Here is a 21,003-nt window from a genome sequence, read left to right as displayed (position 1 = left end):
ATTAAGAAATTTAGGTATTTAAAGTTAGAAACACAATCTTGCGTGTCATTTTCTCTAATCCTACAGCTCGTGATCCAATTAATTATTACTACGAGCTTGATATAAGACAAAGTACCAAAACATGAAAATCGTGAAACTAATGATGGTATTTTTGGTATTTTGACGCTATAAAACATGCACAAATGCCGACTTCAAGACTTGTAAAGTCAACATGGTCAACTGTATCAGCATGAGTGACCTTGGCCTTGATGAAAGCCCAAGTTCTGACTTCTAGCAGTCATTGTTTAAATTATTTTTACTGTGAGTTTGATAAGCTTAACTGTTAACAACCACACAACACATGCATGCATGACAACTCTCCTCAGTGAGTGTGAATGTCTCTGGTCTGGTTATTGTTTATTGTCACATAGTGAAGCAATTTAGGCATGAACGAGCCAGCTATACATGATATAGTATCAATCAATCATCGTTTGTTTACAAATCATGCATTTCCTGGATTATGGATTCACCGTGATGCCTGAAGACTACTTTGTTTACTGTCTGTTTGAGTTTTCACATTGTATGCAATAAATGACTTTCAACTCAAGGCAACAACACATTGATGCATCGGTTGAAATAATCCACAAATTCAAATTTCATATAGACAAATATTGCCTTGGCTTTACATAGTGTGCTTGAAAGGATATGGCATCATTTTGCAGTGACTTTGACTGTATCGTTATCGGTGCTGGTATCATTGGGTGTTCATCAGCCTACCAACTAGCAAAGAAAGGTTGCAAAACTTTGCTTCTTGAACAGGTAAATGATAAGACTAAGGCCCTAAAAGTTTGACGTTTCCTGTCACATACATGTATTGTTTGGGTGGCAAGTTATTTTCACACGGTTGTAAAGAGTCACTAAAAATTGGCTCTAGTCAAGTCATTTGGCTGATTTTTTTAGCTCAAGTCAAATCAAGTCACTGCACAAAGTCAATGGGGTGGAGTCAGCTGAATATCACTTGAGTCAGTCGCCTCATTTTGCCTACATGTATGACTTACTACAACACTTGTGAGTGATGCATCACTCTAACAACGAAGGGAAACATCATGTTTAATCACCATGTTCAAAATTCAAACTCAAAACTTTGCCGTCCCATACCAGATTATATACAAACACCAAGGGCATCACATACTCGCCAATATCATCCTCTTAAATTCTGTGTCATGGCTCCCAAAACAAACGTATATATAAGTTCAGCTTCTTCCCGCGCACCATACTGGACTGGAATTCATTACCCTCATCATTACTCGATTGTAACGAACTGGAATCATTTACATCTGGTCTTAAAAACAAAACTATTGATTAAGTAGTGCAGTTTTTTTTGTAAGTTTAAGTAGCTTAAAGGAGTATTTCGTGATCCTAGCATCCTCTATTTATGTCATTTTTCATTAGATATCCACGAAAAAACCTATTCCCAAAATTTCAGTTGATTCCGATTTTATGCGTTCATGAGTTATGCATGATTATGTGTATTACACTGCTCCATAGACAATGCGTTGTAATTTCGTTCTGGTGCACCAGAACGAAATTCAAATTTCACGATATCTTTGCTAAACGAATTAATCTGCAAGAAATATTTTGTACATAAACATTATGTAGCCAGAGGTTTCCAGTGATATAAAAATCTCAACTTTTTTGAGAAAAGTGGGGGATGAGGCTGTGGATCACGAAATGCCCCTTTAAGTGTAATTTTATTATTTGTCAGTTTTTGATCCGTGTCTGATGACCGGCGTCAGTATTGTTTTCTCAGTCAGATATTGCCTTTATTGGCAACTTTACGTCAGAGTATCCTGGTAGATGTAGAACTGTGTTGATCGCTTTGTTTGCTGCACACCTGTTCAAGCCAGAAGTATCTAGTCCTTTGTGAATGGGGGCACAATTGGCCATTCAGGAAACAAAGACCACCAACGCAGTAGCCAGGGTGTTTTGAAAAGTACCAACTTGCAACTGTACGCTCATTTTGTGGTAGCAGGTCACAAATGCCTAAACAATGAAAAATGACTTTCTGATATATGTAGCTTTGAAACATTGGTGATGCCAGAGGGCAATTGCTTTCTGTCAATTTTAGTGTAAAAAACAACTTTGATTTCAACCACTTTTTTCCAGTCAAACAGTGGTAAGATCTTGAACCCTGTCATATGGGAGTGCACCCCCAGCTACATGTATATATATGTAACAGTACACCCGACACCTTTTTTTACCGGTATTAATATTGAATATGGTCAGATTTAATGAAAAATTAATATGTTCCCTGTATGTGTACATTTTCTATGGCACATACAGTTCTATTATGGTACCGCAAAGCATAATGGGATACTCCCTTCAGCTGCTGTGCTCTCATACTAAGATAGCAAAATCTCATGCAGGGCTGTCATAAGCCTGCCAAATTTCACGCATTCGCACTCAAGGTAGTAAAATTTGACACGTCCATCAAAATTTTGTACCTACTCACCCCCGATTTCTAGGTTCTTGTTTGCTATGTCGAAAAAAATGCTTGAAGATATCAGTATGTAGTCCATATACAATAACAAATGAAGTTAGAAAAGAATCACTTGTGAACAAACTTAAATTTTGCACACATTTTCCCATCTTGGGCACATATTTTTTATCTTGTTATCCTGGTTTTTTATGTTTAGTTTCGTCTTCCACATACTCGTGGAAGCTCTCATGGACAGTCAAGAATCCTACGTTATGCACACCCAGAACCGATCATGGTGGATATGGTCAGGGAATCTTTTCAAATGTGGCAACAACTGGAAAAAGAAGCTGAAACTAAAATTTTCAGGTATGGGATATGCTGTGTCTTCCCAGAGCAGATATCTTGCCCTTCCCATAATCCTTTGCAACATGATGCATCACCTCATCACATCAAATGACACTCCCATTACTTTGTACAGGTTCCCTTTATTTTCATTTCGAGAATAGACTGGCTAAACATGGGTCGATAGTCAAGAAATAAACATAATTTGCAAGAACTGGATGTACTCTGTTCATCATAGGGGTACATTTCACCACTATCAACCCATGTTGCACCAGATAGAAGCAGTACAGAAAGTTGAAATGGAAGAAATGCATTGTGGGAAGTGTAAGATATATCTTCTCTGGTACCTTCCTGAGTGCTCAAACATACATGTTTAGAAATAAGCCAACATTTTCAAGGGGGATTCAGGCCCTTAAGTTTGAAATCTATTCAGTCTTTATACTGACAAAGTAATACATTTTAGGATTTGAATGTTATACTGGTCCATGTATGTGTGACGTTTTATAAGTCTGGGGCTAATAATAGGTAAACGTACTGCATAGTAAATAGCAGTTAGGATTGATGCTGAAGTCAGCATTCAGTGATCTTGTCGAGTTTGGTAACAATATTTCATGGGTCCTATGTGGACCAACAGCCGCACATCAGCGTATCAGCGATTTCTCAGTGGGTATTTTCTTCCTTGTTTTAAATGGCAAAAAAGGAAGAAAACATCAGTGCTGCAAAAGTGTGAGGCTTCCACATTGAATCGATGTTGTAGGTAAGAATTGTAATTGCTATCCAGGAGGTAACTGATAGTATTTCATGCATGTGCTAAAGAAATGCGTAAAAGGGTAGCTTTTTCACATGCAAGCAATGTACATGCGTACATCCTTTGGGGCATCAAAAACATCAATAATCAGAAAAAAAAGTAAGTACATCAAACATTAAACATCAACAGGGTGTTAAAAATGGCAAAAATATAAAAGGGGCATGTTTGAAAGGCCCTCAAACATGAAATATCACAAATTTGCAAATTTTCCGCTGTTTTAGGGTATACATGTATGGAAGCCACAGAAAAATACTTGTTTAAGGTCCACTTTGAAAGTTCATGCACGAGCATGATGTCCAATGTCCACTGCAGAATACAAGTGCCCCCGAGTTTTTATTGTTATTAGGTCACTTTTAGTCTTACCCACTTGCAGGGTACGTTTTCTTAGCACACCCGCACTTTTATTTTAAAAAAGCAAACCTCAAATTTGATGAATTAGCAAAATCCTGAGGAAGGGATCAGCAAAATCCTGGGGAAGGGATAAACCATACTTGGATGTGCTACAAACATGGGTCACATTTTTGACCTCTTGATATGTCAATGACTCCCTTTTCTAGGCCAATTTTGATATATGGATGGGTAATTTTTTCATAATTTTCTCAATTTTTTTCAGAATATAGCCCAATTTTGCCTCCATGTAGTCTATATTTGAGAAATTTTCTTTAAAATTTGGAGAAATGGTTGTAAACATTCAGACAATTTGTGTTGAATTTGGCCGAAAATGTTGACTTTTGGTGTAGCGATGAGTCAAAATTTCTTTGAACATTCGTATATGGATGGTCCACTTTCAAATTCTCAGTGGCTCACTCCTACCCAAACGTACCCCCAGCAAAGTACTGATAGTACATTTAAAAATGTTTATTAAGTTGATTAATTACCATTTTCTTATTGTTCTTCCAGGCAAACTGGTATGCTGTTGATTGATTCGGAGTCACCCCCTCAGGAGAGCAATGAATGGGATAAGGTTTTTGCAAACTGTGATATTCCACATGAATATCTTACTAGTAAAGAGTTGTGTGCACGATATAGAGGCATTGAATTCCATGGCAACTATAAGGTCACATTGGAGAAAATGGCTGGAGTATTGGCAGCTGGCAAAGCTTTGGTTTGCTATCAGGTAAGCAGGCTTGTTTTGGGGAGGGGGGTATTCAAGATTGGTTTGGGTATGGATGTGCTGCTGAGAATTTGAAAGTGGACCTATCCGTATACCAATTTTACAAGAAATTTGGACCCATCGCTATACCAAAAGTCAAAACTTTTGGCCAAATTTAACACAATTTGTCTGAAATTTTGGCTACAGTTGGGCAACATTAGGCTGGAGGGGGAAATTTTGAAAATTTTGAAAAATTACCTATCCCTATACCAAAATTGGCCAACTTTGGACACAGCTGCGCAGTCTCTGACACAACTGCGCAATTTGTGGTAAGTCAGACACTGATGTAATACATTTACTTTCTGGATTGTCAAACCAGAAGTCATCAAGCCAGAATGTTGACGAATGAGGGTGTCAGTCTACAGCAATGAGTACCAGTTATAACATTCTTTATTCCTTTTTTTTACATTATGAAACACCAGCTTTTTGAATTTAATAATTTTACTGTTTATAATGAAGTGTGAAGAATACTTTACATGCAAGCTTAATGTGATTTTTTTTTAAACTTGTTTGTATTTTATCAGAATTTGTTGCTTAAACATGGAGGGAAAATATTGGATGGTGAGAAAGTGCTAGATATCATTCCTAAAAGGAAAGTGACTGTGAAAACTATGCAAGGGACTTATGTAGCTAAAAGTTTGATTTTGACACCAGGGCCATGGGCCTCACAGCTGCTGCATCCACTTGGACTAAAGTTACCACTAACAGTAAGTTTGTTAACTGTACCCTACAAGGTTGCAACATTTTGCATTGGGGAGGAGGAGGGGAGTGATTTATAGTGAGCTGTACCCCAGCATTTAAAACCCACAAGTGTCAGCACACTGTTCAGGAATTCACTGACACACCATATATAAATCATTTAGCAGCAATCAGGGATTTGCAACTAAAAAGCACACACCCTATACATACCATAATAAACCGTCACAGCCAGGAACAGTTCACTGAGTTTTCGTATGGGTTACCAACAGGACATTAGCCAACCCAGTCTGGGATTCTGGAAGAGTGCCGCCAACGGCGGAAATCTGGCTATTCACCAAACCAGGAAATAAACAAGCTTAAACAAAATGGCGCTCCTTCAAAGGTCGTACTTGCGAAAACACATAATAAAGTGCCTTTTTATAGACCTTGAGAGGCTCCTAACAGTGAAGTGATTTGTAACCTTTTATAGACATTTAGAGGCTCCTAACAGTGGTTTGTAACATTCAACTTGATTGTATATCGCAAAAATCTTTTTTTTTGGACGGCCTCGCGGACGACTTTAGCATTTTGTAGGCCATCCATTTTCGTGACAGGCAATCCAAATGAGGGCTGGACAGGCTCAAGCTAAAGCTTTGATAACCAAGATAATAAGCAGTTACTTCCTTGCCTAGGGGAATTCCAATTTAGCCCATTTATTTCATTAGAGCAAGCAGAGACTGCGCTATTTTATAGTCCGTCTTTAGGGCGATGTTGCATTTTCAGTTTTCTGCAACAACTTCAGTTAAAGGACTTTGTCCTTCTTCTTAATGTTTTCTTGAAATTGTACTATTTTCCTCCTTTATGACCTCCTATCTACTGTAATGTTCTAGGTGGAACGTATCAATACTTGTTACTGGCATGAGAAGGTCCAAGGTACTTTTTTAAAGTTCCCCGTATTTGCTGATGTGACCGTCCGTGACCCAGTGAATGCTGAAAGAGACACAGTTGTATATGGATTACCCAGTGATGAGTATCCAGGATTAATGAAGGTATGAACGTAACTTGTTGTTGTTTGATCCTAGGTGGGACGTGTCAATGTTTTCGACTGGCATGAAAAGATCCAAGACACTTATTCAAAGTTCCCTGTATTTGGTGATGTGACCGTCCGCGACCCAGTCAATGCTGACAAACTAACATATGTAGGGGGATTACCCAGTGATGAATATCCAGGATTAATGAAGGTACATGTATGACTGTAACCTCTTGTTGTTTGATCCCTTTGTAAAGGTTGATGAGAGAGTCACACATATAGGTACAGTGGTGTAGCCTAGGGGTAGGTAGACTATGCCATAGTCAATTTTTGATAAATAAAAATATGTTATTAATCATGATGAACGCATTCAGTTGCGAAATTATACTGATATTTATTACATCAAAATGCTAGTAAATAGTTATGAAAAAGTTTATATAATTATATTAGTGAGAGTAACAGTAAAGGCTTATAATATTATTGAATGCAATATATTATAATGACACTTCAATACTGAACAATTTTGATTTTAGAATCAACCAGTTTATTAATCACGAAAGCCCTAGTTAAAAACGACTATGTACTTTGCATGTTGAGCTGGACTTTGCCCGAGGACTTAGTCCCTAACACACACCAGGAACACACACTGTCAATCATACTTGTTTATCAATCAAATTTAACATGTTTAAGGTGGTACGAAAGGCAAAATCAAGTTGCTCTGGTTGAGATTAAAATAGACTTGTTGCAGAGAGATATGCAAAATAATCTTAATTCTAAAATTTCTAGGATTTAAACCATAACAAGATCTGGGCGACCAATCACAAGCCAGATCAATTTAAAGATGCATTACATCATGGCCAATTTTAGTAGGCCAGAAATCCGGCAATCTCATCCATAGACAAGCGTGTTAAACATGCTAACCGCAATGCAAAGTAAGCAGTCCACTTGGGAAGCCAACAAACAGAGGGAGTACAGTGACTAAAAAGATCAGATCAGACGTGAAAATCTATCAATTGTGCACACATTAATTAAATCAGAGTTTTAAGAGTATGCACAATGGGCAAGTGGACTACGGAGAAGTCTAAGGGGTAGGGCAAAGGGGGGCAGCTGCCCCCATCCCTGTGCGACATCTTGCCTCCCCAAGGGATGCTGGCTGCTAAGATATTTTAGATTGTGTGGTCATTTGTGCCAATTTTTTCTCCATGAAAGTCACCTTGCCCCCTGTTTCCCCCTCATAAAAAAACCATCCTGGCAATGCCACTGTATACAGACTTGATACTTGATTTGATACTAGATTTCTATTAACTTCTTGATACCAGTAATGTGGTGCATAGTATTTTGTCAAGCCAATGGCATATATACAGGCTGTATCAAAATGATAATTCTTCATCTGTACTGGTTCCACGCCACCAAATAGAGTTCCTATTCATTTATGTGTTAAAAGGTATGGAGGAATTGGTCGTTTTCTCATTGTTAAACCTCCCTGGTTCATTCAAAACACCATTTTACCTATTGTTTATGATATTTTCTACCATATAACCAACAAATATTGGGTAGGTAAGCGGCTTGATTTTTCGCGAGTGACGCGTCGAAAACTATGTACATCCTGTCAATCTTACAGCACACTGATTCTATGTAGTGACGCCATCTGGCGAAGAAGAACAAAAAAACGTGCCTCAAATTTCAGAATTGTGACAAATGTAATCTTTTTATACTTAGATAATAAGAAAACCATCCACAAAGTACAGCTATCACAAAAAAATAGGCACATCAGCCTTCTTTCTAACTTTTTTTTTCCATTAAATCAACCCTGGTGTGGTTCTCACAATAAAAACACTGATTTTTTTACCGGCCATTTACCTTGGTGGTGTGATTTGGTGGTGTGGACTCTACTCCATTTGTTTTCGGCCTTTTTTTTTGAAGTGTCGGCATCTTCAACATTTACACATATTTATGTGGTGCGCTTGATAAAAAGGCAGGATATCCAGTCAACCAACCAACCAACCATGCATGACCCATTGGAATTTGGATCAACTGGATTACAGGGGCCACAATTTTAAGTATAACATGTAAAGTATAAAGTCTGCTCATATTAAGTGGATCCAGTGGTGGGTTTGGAAGAGGTAGGCTTTTCAAAAACAGATGACAAACAATCATTTTGATACATCCTGTATATATGGCACTGGCTTGAGAAAATATATGCACCACAAGCAGTTTATAGAAATCTAGTATCAAATCAAGTTGTGTGAACAGTGTTGGTTCCACGCCACCAAATAGAGTTCCTATTCATTTATGTGTTAAAAGGTATGGAGGAATTGGTCGTTTTCTCATTGTTAAACCTCAGTGACGCGTCGAAAAATATGTACATCCTGTCAATCTTACAGCACACTGATTCTATGTAGTGACGTCATCTGGTGAAGAAGAACAAAAAACGTGCATCAAATTTCAGAATTGTGACAAATGTAATCTTTGTATGATTAGGTAATGAGAAAACCATCCACAAAGTACAGCTATCACAAAAAAATAGGCACATCAGCCTTCTTTTCTAACTTTTTTTCCATTAAATCAACCCTGGTGTGGTTCTGACAATAGAAACACTGATTTTTTTACCAGCCGTTAACCTTGGTGGTGTGATTTGGTGGTGTGAACTCTACAGGGTCAAACTTTTTTCTTAAAACCCCATTTTACATGATCTTCAGCCTTGCTCAACATATCTTGACCATTAAACGTGAAATCATTCAAGTTTAAGTATTGATGTGGACTCAAATTAATGTAGCATGTGCATTGCTAACCATGTGCTATCTACTGAAGATAGCAACATTATGATATGATAATCAGGCAGGGCCTAATTTTTAGCCTCTCAGCCTTTCAGATGTTTTTAATTGAGTCACACAACACATATTAAAGTTGAAACAAACATTATTATATCCAGACCTATTGTCAAGTAGGCAAAGCAATAGGTGGACTTACCCATGAAACACAGCTTCCCTTTTTAAAGGCTTTTCTTGTTTGCGGCGGTTTTCTTGTAAATATTCAAAAATGCTTGAGGGATTTTTTTCTGTAACTTCATCATGATGCCAGATGGTCACATACATGGTCATATCTGAACAAAAAAAAATTGATATCTGACAGATTACTGCAACTGCATAGGCCTAGCCGAACTCAGTCATGTCTCCGAGTCAATAACTAGCGCCTAGCCTACTCGACAAAACCCCAATTTTTCAGTTTAGGCCTATAGGCCCTATGTCTTGTGCAAGAAGAATGGTCTTGACAACCATAGCTGATTAATAGTTACATGTACTTTAGCATGGTAAAGTTCCAGTAAGAAGACTTTTTCAAGTAAGCTTAAACTTTCAAAATTCAATCTAAAGCCATTTTTGACCATATTTCCAAATCCCCATATCTAGCCCCCCCCCCCATGCAATGCAAATTAGCAAAAAACTTACCCCAAAACAGACAAATCTGGTTATATACTATTCCACAATATGAATTTTATCTTGCTCAGTGATCTAAATATAGCGCATCGCCAGACAGTGTTTCTAGAGTGTCTGTCATACATGTCAAATACAGGTTCCACGCCACCAAATAGAGTTCCTATTCATTTATGTGTTAAAAGGTATGGAGGAATTGGTCGTTTTCTCATTGTTAAACCTCCCTGGTTCATTCAAAACACCATTTTACCTAATGTTTATGATATCTTCTACCATAAAACCAACAAATATTGGGTAGGTAAGCGGCTTGATTTTTCGCAGTGATGCGTCGAAAAATATGTACATCCTGTCAATCTTACAGCACACTGATTCTATGTAGTGACGTCATCTGGTGAAGAAGAACAAAAAACGTGCATCAAATTTCAGAATTGCGACAAATGTAATCTTTGTATGCTTAGGTAATGAGAAAACCATCCACAAAGTACAGCTATCACAAAAAAATAGGCACATCAGCCTTCTTTTCTAACTTTTTTTCCCATTAAATCAACCCTGGTGTGGTTCTGACAATAGAAACACTGATTTTTTTACCAGCCGTTAACCTTGGTGGTGTGATTTGGTGGTGTGAACTCTACAGGGTCAAACTTTTTTCTTAAAACCCCATTTTACATGATCTTCAGCCTTGCTCAACATATCTTGACCATTAAACGTGAAATCATTCAAGTTTAAGTATTGATGTGGACTCAAATTAATGCAGCATGTGCATTGCTAACCATGTGCTATCTACTGAAGATAGCAACAATATGATATGATAATCAGGCAGGGCCTAATTTTTAGCCTCTCAGCCTTTCAGATGTTTTTAATTGAGTCACACAACACATATTAAAGTTGAAACAAACATTATTATATCCAGACCTATTGTCAAGTAGGCAAAGCAATAGGTGGACTTACCCATGAAACACAGCTTCCCTTTTTAAAGGCTTTTCTTGTTTGCGGCGGTTTTCTTGTAAATAGTCAAAAATGCTTGAGGGATTTTTTCTGTAACTTCATCATGATGCCAGATGGTCACATACATGGTCATATCTGAACAAAAAAAAATTGATATCTGACAGATTACTGCAACTGCATAGGCCTAGCCGAACTCAGTCATGTCTCCGAGTCAATAACTAGCGCCTAGCCTACTCGACAAAACCCCAATTTTTCAGTTTAGGCCTATAGGCCCTATGTCTTGTGCAAGAAGAATGGTCTTGACAACCATAGCTGATTAATAGTTACATGTACTTTAGCATGGTAAAGTTCCAGTAAGAAGACTTTTTCAAGTAAGCTTAAACTTTCAAAATTCAATCTTAAGCCATTTTTGACCATATTTCCAAATCCCCATATCTAGCCCCCCCCCCCATGCAATGCAAATTAGCAAAAAACTTACCCCAAAACAGACAAATCTGGTTATATACTATTCCACAATATGAATTTTATCTTGCTCAGTGATCTAAATATAGCGCATCGCCAGACAGTGTTTCTAGAGTGTCTGTCATACATGTCAAATACAGGTTCCACGCCACCAAATAGAGTTCCTATTCATTTATGTGTTAAAAGGTATGGAGGAATTGGTCGTTTCTCATTGTTAAACCTCCTGGTTCATTCAAAACACCATTTTACCTAATGTTTATGATATCTTCTACCATAAAACCAACAAATATTGGGTAGGTAAGCGGCTTGATTTTTCGCAGTGATGCGTCGAAAAATATGTACATCCTGTCAATCTTACAGCACACTGATTCTATGTAGTGACGTCATCTGGTGAAGAAGAACAAAAAACGTGCATCAAATTTCAGAATTGTGACAAATGTAATCTTTGTATGCTTAGGTAATGAGAAAACCATCCACAAAGTACAGCTATCACAAAAAAATAGGCACATCAGCCTTCTTTTCTAACTTTTTTTCCATTAAATCAACCCTGGTGTGGTTCTCACAATAGAAACACTGATTTTTTTACCAGCCGTTAACCTTGGTGGTGTGATTTGGTGGTGTGGACTCTGTTACAAATGAGCCAACATTTACAAGGGTCATTCGGACACTTAGGTTTGAAATCTATGGATCCTCATGGATATTTACAGGCCTGAACACTCAATGTAAAATCAACACATAATACATGTGTATTAGTCACAGACGAAAAAGAAACAGACCGCGTGCAATCGGTCAAAGTCCCCATGTATTGTATGATGTGAGTTCTCGCATATTCATGAGGGCCGATTGTTTGATCGTGCCGTGTCTAACAATCACGCCAGCGCTGAGTGCCTTCACGATAGAGCGTTGCGTGCTTTCGCGATTACGCGATAGACTGTGAAAATACACGTTAATTGTGTAGCAGTCTTGCCTGTCGCATTTCATGGAACAATCGGCCCTCATTATCGGGTGACGCTGAGACTTTGACTGATTGCACGCGGTCTGTTTCTTTCTCGTCTGTGGTATTAGTGTAAAGATTTTAATGTTACACGGGTTCACATATATGTGACACCTTTGAAGACTGGGCTAAGACTTCAGAAATTGATAACTGGTAAATGTTATGGTTAAGGTTAGGTTTTACGGTATGATTAGAGATTAAGGGAACAAGGATGAAAAGGAACAGAAGTTTAATTAAATGATAAATCTGTTCACTTGCACTGACTATTTTTGATAGCTACAGAATCATGTGTCATCCAGGTTAGTTCTGTAAATAATTGACCTGTGCCATGGTTGGTATGGAACTGAAGTGGTTTGAAATAGGTTTAAGGAGGCATACATGTCTGGCGGGAGGAACCTTTGCTCAATCGAGGAGGGAGACTTCGTCACAACCTTTCCCGAACCTATGGATCCGGGGGGGGGGGGGGGGGAAAACTTTTTTAGAGTATAGTGAATCCAGCACCTTTTGGTGACCAGAATAAGTAAATGTGTGCAAAGCACGCAAAAAAATTGCGCTTTGGGGAATAAAATGGTCAAATATGTGACACGATCAAGGGAAATGAGTCGGATGTCGCTAATATTTATTTTGAGATATTGGCAAAGAAAGTGTTAAAATTCTTTTGTTTTATATTGTTTTCAGCGATTGATAAATTGACGTAACTTCACAAAGAAAAGTCTTTATCATCATGGGGTTTTCAGTTTTTGGACGTTCTAAATGTCCTCTTTAGAAACCTATGTAAAACTCATTTTCGACCAGGGCCGTCATGTGACTCATTCCCCTTGATCATGTCACATATGAGGTTTATTTGGTCAGAAACCCATATACAGGCATCAACATTGGGGGGATGATTGTATGGACCATCCCCAGCAAAATATTGAGGGATATATCCCCCAGGATTTACGCCTATGTCTATGATGGAGCAATGAGAAAAGTGCCTCAATGACTCTCCTGTGTTGACAGTAAACTTCAGATGAACAGATTTCATTTTATAATTTAAGAGAAGGAATTAGTGGCTACAAATGTTGAGATTAGTTTACTTTGTTGCATGGGATTCACTCAAGCATATCGATATACCAGTCCCTTGCCTTTGTTGATAAACATTGATGTCAACTCATCTATACTTTCATCTTTTAGGTTTGTTTGCATCAAGGCACCACTATAGCAGATGCTGATAGTCGTGATAGACCGGAGAATGGTAACATGGAAGACATTGATATCCTGTCACGATATATACGACATCACTTCCCTGGATTAGATGATTTACCTCATATAGTGGAACCTTGTCTATATACGGTAAGAATGCAACACACATTATTACTGGCCAATTGGCTATTCCATATACACCCCTATGGAAAACATGATTCTACATGGGGACTTCAAATGGGGTTACCTGTATGGGTGACTCCATGTGAAATCAACACCCCTGTCATGCCTGTGTGGGAGTTTAACATTTTCTTCCATAGGGTACCGTGTATGGATTTCATTGGTTCATCACAGGACAGTTTGCTCATAATTGAAGGGGATATCAAATTTATTATATTTGAAAAATTGAAAGTCCAATATCAACAGGATTGTCACAATGTTGTAGTCTGCTGAAGGGTCATAACTATGAAAGAAAAAAATAGATAAACAAACAAACAAATATTTTATCCTGAAATAGTTATAATTATGAAATGAGAAATAAAAAAGAAATAAATAAATATATTGCTTTACAAATCAATTACTGTAAAAGGGGATATTTTCGCGAGCAGTTATTTTTATGCCTCCACCGGAGGTATTATGTTTCCTGGTTGTCCGTCCGTCCATCCATCCGTCCATCCATCCATCCATCCATCCGTCCCTCTGTCCGTCCGTCCGTCCGAGCTTGGGTGCAATATCTCGGAACTGATAAGATGTACAGTGATGCAATTTGGTGGAGGGATGGTCATTAACGGTCTTCAAATTCCAGTAGGTTTGGTTAGTGGGTCAAGGTCACCCAAGGTCATCTAGGGGTCATCTGAGGTCAAATTAGCAAAAACATCGTATGGGCATGAACCTTGGTGGGTACTGTAAACATTTGGAACCAAATTTTTTTAGGGTCATTTTGGGGTCATCCGGGGTCACCCAGGGGTCATCTGAGGTCAAATAACTTAAAACTGTCGTATGGGCATGAACCTTGGTGGGTACTCTAACCATTTAGAACCAAATTTTTGAGGGTCATTTTGGGTCATCCGGGGTCACCCAGGGGTCATCTGAGGTCAAATAACTTAAAACTGTCGTATGGGCATGAAACTGGGTGGATACAGTCAACATTTAGAGTCAAATTTTTGGACGGTCATTTTGGGGTCATCCGGGGTCATCTGAGGTCAAATAACTTAAAACTGTCGATGGGCATGAAACTTGGTGGGTACAGTCAACATATAAAGTTAAATTTTGGAAGGTCATTTTTGGTCTTACATTCCACTCGGATAGTATCAAAATACTTCCTTGCTTCTGGTACCAAAATCAAACCATTTTGATGAAGACAAAATGGGTCAAGGATCTTTCATTTGTTACACTTTTTCTAGAGTTGGCCAGTTCCTAGTGAAATTGCACCAGTTAAAATGATACGCGTCAAGGTGGAGGCATTGCGGCCGACGCTTTGCGTCGAAAACCGCGCAAGTCGAGAACCGCTCTAGTTGCGATTTAGAGTAAGAGAGACATTTTCGCGAATGTTATTTTCACGATTGCTAAGTCCTGCCCTATACTTGTAATACATTGTTGCATATTATTCCCGAGGTGTTATTTTTGCGGTTATTTAACCTCTTTTACAGTAGTTCAAAATATCCAACTGATCCTTCTATAATTTGCAGATGCTGCACCAGGAAAATTTGTTTCCTAGGGCTGGGAGGGGAAAAATCTAAATTGTGAATTGTTGGCCTAAAAATTGGAAGTTCTCGCAATATCTCATTTTCAGATTTGGGGGAGGTGGGCAAAGCCCAATATTTGGTGATGCCCTCCCCCACTAGTGACACCCCTGCCCCACTTGTACCACCACTTAGTATTAATTGCTGTAATTGTTTTGATTTCAGAACACACCAGATCATGTGCCTATCATAGACCAGCATCCTGTGTTTCCAAATATCGTATTTGCCTGTGGCATGTCAGGTAAGACTTAAAGGGGGTAACCCTATTGGTTTAGGATATGGATTTGCTTCATACTTATTTACAATGTCAAATAATGTTTTCTTTATGCATCTGTGTAAAAAAACAAGACCATTTTTAGTGTAAATGTGAATAATAAACACAATTGGCAAGCCGATATGTTGGTACACGTGAATTGCAAAGTGGTCCCTATATATCATTCTCTTACATGTTACAGAAAGGGTGCATGTCCCAATTTCAATAAAGTAAAATTTCTGGACCTACCCACAATGCAGATGGGTGTGGGAAACTTTGCTGGCGAGGTTGCCACAAATCGATGTTTGTTTCACAATTTCTTCAGAAAAATGCAAATCGCGCTAGGAAGCAGTCTTTTCCCTGCACTTGCATGACACACATACTGTGTATGGCTATATGGTGCAAATGTGGATGATGTATCATGCAGTCTAAGCATGGAATAGTAAGAATATCAAACAGCATTGATTACCGATAGTAAAAATATTGAATGGTAAGCAACCAATGAGCTGTCTAGAATGGGCTGTTTCATTTGAAACCCACACTCTCCCTGTTGAAGATTTGGCCAAAGTATTTCACAGAGGGAAGATGGGTTTCAAATAGTACAGACAATTGGGTAACCTCCATTTGAAATACTCCTGTTGTGGAATATATAGGTAACTCCATACAGGGTGAGTATGGGATTCAAAATACTCTACCATAGCCAATTCCATTTGAAAATATATTCCGTCTGTGGAAGGCATTTTCTTAAATCTTCCACAGGGGTTTGTGTAATTTAAATTGAACAGCCCAATTTATGTATGAGTGATGTAATAATGCTAATATTTGTTCCGTTTACAGGTGCTGGCTTTAAATTTGCTCCTGTGTATGGCAAGATCCTGACTCAACTTATTTTTGGTGAACACGTCGATTATGATTTATCTGCATTCCGTTACAACAGATTCAACGAACCAGGTGGAGGTACCATGTCAAAACTGTAAGAGAATCTCACACTCAACAACTTGCCCACCAGGCACATGTTCACACCAAAGGGGGGATGCTCAAGTTTGATTTTGTTAGGGATGTGCCACTTAGAATTTGAAAGTGGTAATTGGGTATACCAATTTTCCAAGAAAGTTGGACCCATTACTATACCCAAAGTCCAAACAAAAATTGTCAGAGTTTTTGCAACTTCCCCAAAATCTTTGGCAAATTAAAAAAAATTGGCTACCTTGAGGCAAAATGAAGTTGTTTTCCAAAAAAAAGAGTACATTTTGAAAAATGACCCATCCATATTAGTAGTTACAGCAGACGAGCACCCTTTTTGGGGGATGTTGTGTCATATGACCTTTGACACAACATCAAATTGTCTTGTGTTGGCTTAGAAAAAGGGGGCATTGAAATACCAAATGACCAAAAAATGTGACCCATGTTTGCAGCACATCCCCATATGATCATTTGTACCGAGTACCTCTCCCTGGGGTTTACAACTTGCCTGCCAGCATTGAAATGCTATGCATGCTAGCCATAGGTTTCAACATATAAAGTCCCAAGTTTTGAGATATTTTCTCAAAATATTAAGAGCTATCTCAAGAACCACTGAACCAATACTACTTGTTTGTACTCATTTTAATGCATTTTTCATGCTGATTCCAAATATGGTCATGAAAATGTACAATTCCGAAATTCCGAGTGGAGTTAGGTACTCAGTACAAATGATCATATGGGGAGGTGCCGCAAACATGGGACACATTTGCGGCCATTTGGTATATCAATGCCGTTTTTCTAAGCCAATTTGGCATATGGATGGGTCATTTTTCAATGTACTGGGAAAACTACTTCATTTTGCCTCATGAAAATGTACAATTCCAAAATTTTTGAATTTAAAAACAAAATTGAAACTTGTTGTCTGCATGCAGTCAACACCCACATGGAGAGAGTTAACATACCTGGATGTCCTGGATAACCATTGTCCTGGCTGTGCTGGCCCAGGGAACATTAATCAGAGATGTAATCATGAAGCTTATGCTGCAGGTTTTGTAAACCCGAGAACCTGGGTTTGATTCCCAGGTAGAATCACTTTTCTGCTTGTCTCAGGGAACATTAATCAGAGATGTAATCAAGAAGCTTATGCTGCAGGTTTCATAGACTTCTCCGTAGTCCACTTGCCCATTGTGCATACTCTTAAAACTCTGATTAATTAATTTGTGCACAATTGATAGATTTTCACATCTGATCTTATTAGTCACCGTACTCCATCTGTTTGTTGGCTTCCCAAGTGGACTACTCACTTTCGATTGCGGTTAACATGTTCAACATGGCTGTCTATGGATGATATTGTCGGATTTCTGGCCTACTCAAATTGGCCATGATGTAATGCATCTTTAAATGGATCTGGCTTGTGATTGGTCGCCCAGATCTTGTTATGTTTAAATCCTCCGGACATGTGCTATTACCACTGATTACTCGCGTTCATCGTGATTAAATAACATATTTTTATTTATCAAAAATCGACAATGGCATAGTCTACAGGTTTCATAAACCCGAGAACCTGTGTTTGATTCCCATGTAGAATCACTTTTCTGCTTGTCTCCTTTATTATTTGTGATGGTGAACCTTATGAAGAATTATGTTTGTTATTCATCTTTTGCAAAATCTTATAGTATGAAAAATGTATCTATATTAAAAAAATTTTATATTTTTAAAGTTGCATATGAAATAAAATTGAAAATGTTTCTATATGTATATGGGTAGTCTTCCAATAAATGTTTGAGATACGGGTGTTTAAACAGCAAGGATGTGTATCCGTACGAGAATTCAGGCAGCTGATCCTGGCTGTGATGGTTTATTGTGGTATGTATAGGGTGCAGGGTGACTGTCCAATTCTTAGCTGCAAGTCCCTGACTTTTTCTAAATGGTTTATATTGGTATGTCTTAAGCCACAGTGGTCAATGAGTTTCTGTAAAGTCTGCTGAGGCCTTGTGGCTTATGCCTGAGCATAGCACTCTTTGACTATAAATCAATCCACTTTTTTAATGAACAAAATGTTCTCAAAAATTCTGTAATTGTAAAGTTTATTTGCAAACGTTTAAAGAAATATGTTCACAATAAAATTATATTACAGTGGGCTATTCCACTTGAAATCCATACACCTCCTATAGAAGACATGACCTTAATATCCCACACAGTGGGTGTATATTTCAAATGGAGTTAATACCCATTCATGTATCCCCATTTGAAATAGATTACGGTCATGTCTTATACAGGGGGGTATGGATTTCAAATGGAATAGCCCAATGTTTTGTGGCAACTTTTAAAATGTTTTAAAAAAAATGTTTTAGAACTTTATAATACGACATTTAAAGCCATATTATAACATTTGCTGAGGAGGACGCCCTCAATAGTTTTCAAAATTCTGTTTTTTTACACGATTATATTGTTTTTTATGAAACCAACATACCCTGCAAAAATCAGTTAGATTTTGTCAAAATCCAAGTTTTTGAATAAAACGCAGGAACCATTGTTTTATTATTACGATGGAAATATTAGTCAAACGCATATGCGATGTTCATAACACAGTACTTACATGCCGTGCAGGATGGTGATCTACACAACAAAGGATCGTAGCGTAACACGACTGAAGAAGTGATACGTATTGGCGACATCGGCGCTGGGAGTAAATTCCAATTTTCTTTGCTTTGCCTTAGTTGTTCAGCTCAAAATTAAAAGGGTATATATCTGACAGTAAAAGCTAACATTTTATGGCAAATATGTACTAATCTATTTTGTATGAAAATGTTATAATATGGTTTTAAACATTTTCTGGCAACCTTGTCAAAATGTTACAAAACCTTGTGTGCATGGAACTTTCAAAAGGTGAGTACTAGTGAAGTATGAAGAAGCTTGTATATTTGAACATGTGCATTAAAGAAAATATAATGAGTTTTTGTATTTTTGTATCAGTGTTAAACTTCTTGTAAAAAGTGTATGGCAGTCTATATCCAGAGGAGAGTATAAAGTGTTACCTTAAAGTACTTTTAAGTTACCTTAAATGTACTTGACGTGTATGTAGCTGGGATGAAAAGCCGATGATCAATTGAAAATTTTGACCTTTCAGATTGAGGAATTTTTTTCCCAAAACACCAAAAAAATTAGGTCTTTTTGGGAAAAAATTTATATCTTCAATTTGAAAGATCACAATTTTCAATTGATCGTCCGCTTTTCATCCCAGCTACACACACTTTAAGTACATATCATTAGAATTATAAAGTTTACTTCCAGGACCGTTATATATAAAAAAAAAATTTAATATCAAATTTTAATAATTTGTCATAAAATTTGTATTTAAGGGCTCTAGTGGTAACAACATTTGCACAGTATTTTTTGTGGGACATGAGAGCACATCAGACAATCTTTTGTAAATTTAGGTGTTGATCTTCAATTAGACTATGCCATAGTCGATTTTTGATAAATAAAATGTTATTAATCATGATGAACGCATTCAGTTGAACTCGAAATTATACTGATATTTAGTAGGCCTACATCAAAATACTAGTATAAAATGGTTATGAAAAAGTTTAGGCTATATAATAATATTTGTGACAGTAAAAGTAAAGTATAGGCCCTACGTAGGCTTATATTATGCAACATATCATAATGGCATAATTATAATGACACTTCAATACTGAACAATTCTAATTTTAGAATCTGCCAGTTTATTATCCGAAAAACCGACTATGGACTTTCACTTTTAAGCAGAACTTTACCCGGACTCACACACTGTCAATCATACTTGTTTATCAATAAAATCTAACCACAAGACTAAGCATGGTGGAACAATACGCGCTAGATGCATACGCTCATCCACCAGCACAAAAGCGCCAAGATTCCCTAGATAGTTGTGTACCATGTATAGTTATAATGGTACCAGTACGCCGGGAGGATTTAAACAATAACGAGATCTGGGCGACCAATCACAAGCCAGATTCATTTTTAAAGATGCATTACATCATCACCAATTTTAGTTAGGCCAGAAATTGGCCTAACTCTCAAGGCAAAGTCAGTAGTCCACTTGGGAAGCTAACAAACAGAGGGCGGACGGTGACTGAAAAGATCAGTTGTGAAAATCTATCAATTGTGCACTCATTAATTAAATCAGAGTTTTAAGCTTAAATGTAATAGCCAGAGTAGTGCACAATTGACAAGTGGACTACGGAGAAGTCTAATCTTCAATATGAAAGATCAAAATTTTCAAATTATCGTTGGCTTTTCCTCCCAGCTACATACACATTAAGTAAATATCATTAGATTTATAAATTTTACTTCAAAGACTATTAAATATCAAAAATATCAATTTTAATAATTTGCTATAAAATTTGTATTATATTGGATATTATCGCGAATTAAAAAAAAAATCTAAATTATTTGATATCATCAGGACATTCTTTGTATTCAGAATGTAATTTGATATGTCTGATGTGCTCTCATGTCCCACAAAAAATACTGTGCAAACGTTCATACCCCAGCCCTTAAATTTTTATTTTTATTCT

At 37.5% G+C, this 21,003-nt stretch overlaps 1 protein-coding gene across 3 annotated transcripts; it reads left to right on the top strand.

Annotated features, from left to right (window-relative positions):
* Nucleotides 1–109: 109 nt before the first annotated feature.
* Nucleotides 110–19,405, top strand: LOC140154809 (peroxisomal sarcosine oxidase-like). Of its 3 annotated transcripts, XM_072177395.1 has the most exons (9): nucleotides 110–300; nucleotides 644–798; nucleotides 2,676–2,824; nucleotides 4,509–4,725; nucleotides 5,286–5,468; nucleotides 6,330–6,488; nucleotides 13,475–13,633; nucleotides 15,391–15,466; nucleotides 16,316–19,405. In XM_072177395.1, the coding sequence occupies exons 2-9, from the start codon at nucleotides 685–687 to the stop codon at nucleotides 16,453–16,455; spliced, it is 1,197 nt and encodes a 398-aa protein (XP_072033496.1). In that variant the 5' UTR covers nucleotides 110–300; nucleotides 644–684; the 3' UTR covers nucleotides 16,456–19,405. The 3 variants fall into 3 exon arrangements, with proteins under 3 accessions (XP_072033496.1, XP_072033497.1, XP_072033495.1); XM_072177396.1 differs by lacking the exon at nucleotides 644–798; XM_072177394.1 differs by lacking the exon at nucleotides 110–300 and having other exon boundaries at nucleotides 340–798.
* Nucleotides 19,406–21,003: the final 1,598 nt, after the last annotated feature.

This window comes from Amphiura filiformis, chromosome 6, assembly GCF_039555335.1.
Source record: "Amphiura filiformis chromosome 6, Afil_fr2py, whole genome shotgun sequence".
In the NCBI taxonomy this organism is placed as follows: domain Eukaryota; kingdom Metazoa; phylum Echinodermata; class Ophiuroidea; order Amphilepidida; family Amphiuridae; genus Amphiura; species Amphiura filiformis.
This window is presented reverse-complemented; position numbering and strand designations above follow the sequence as displayed.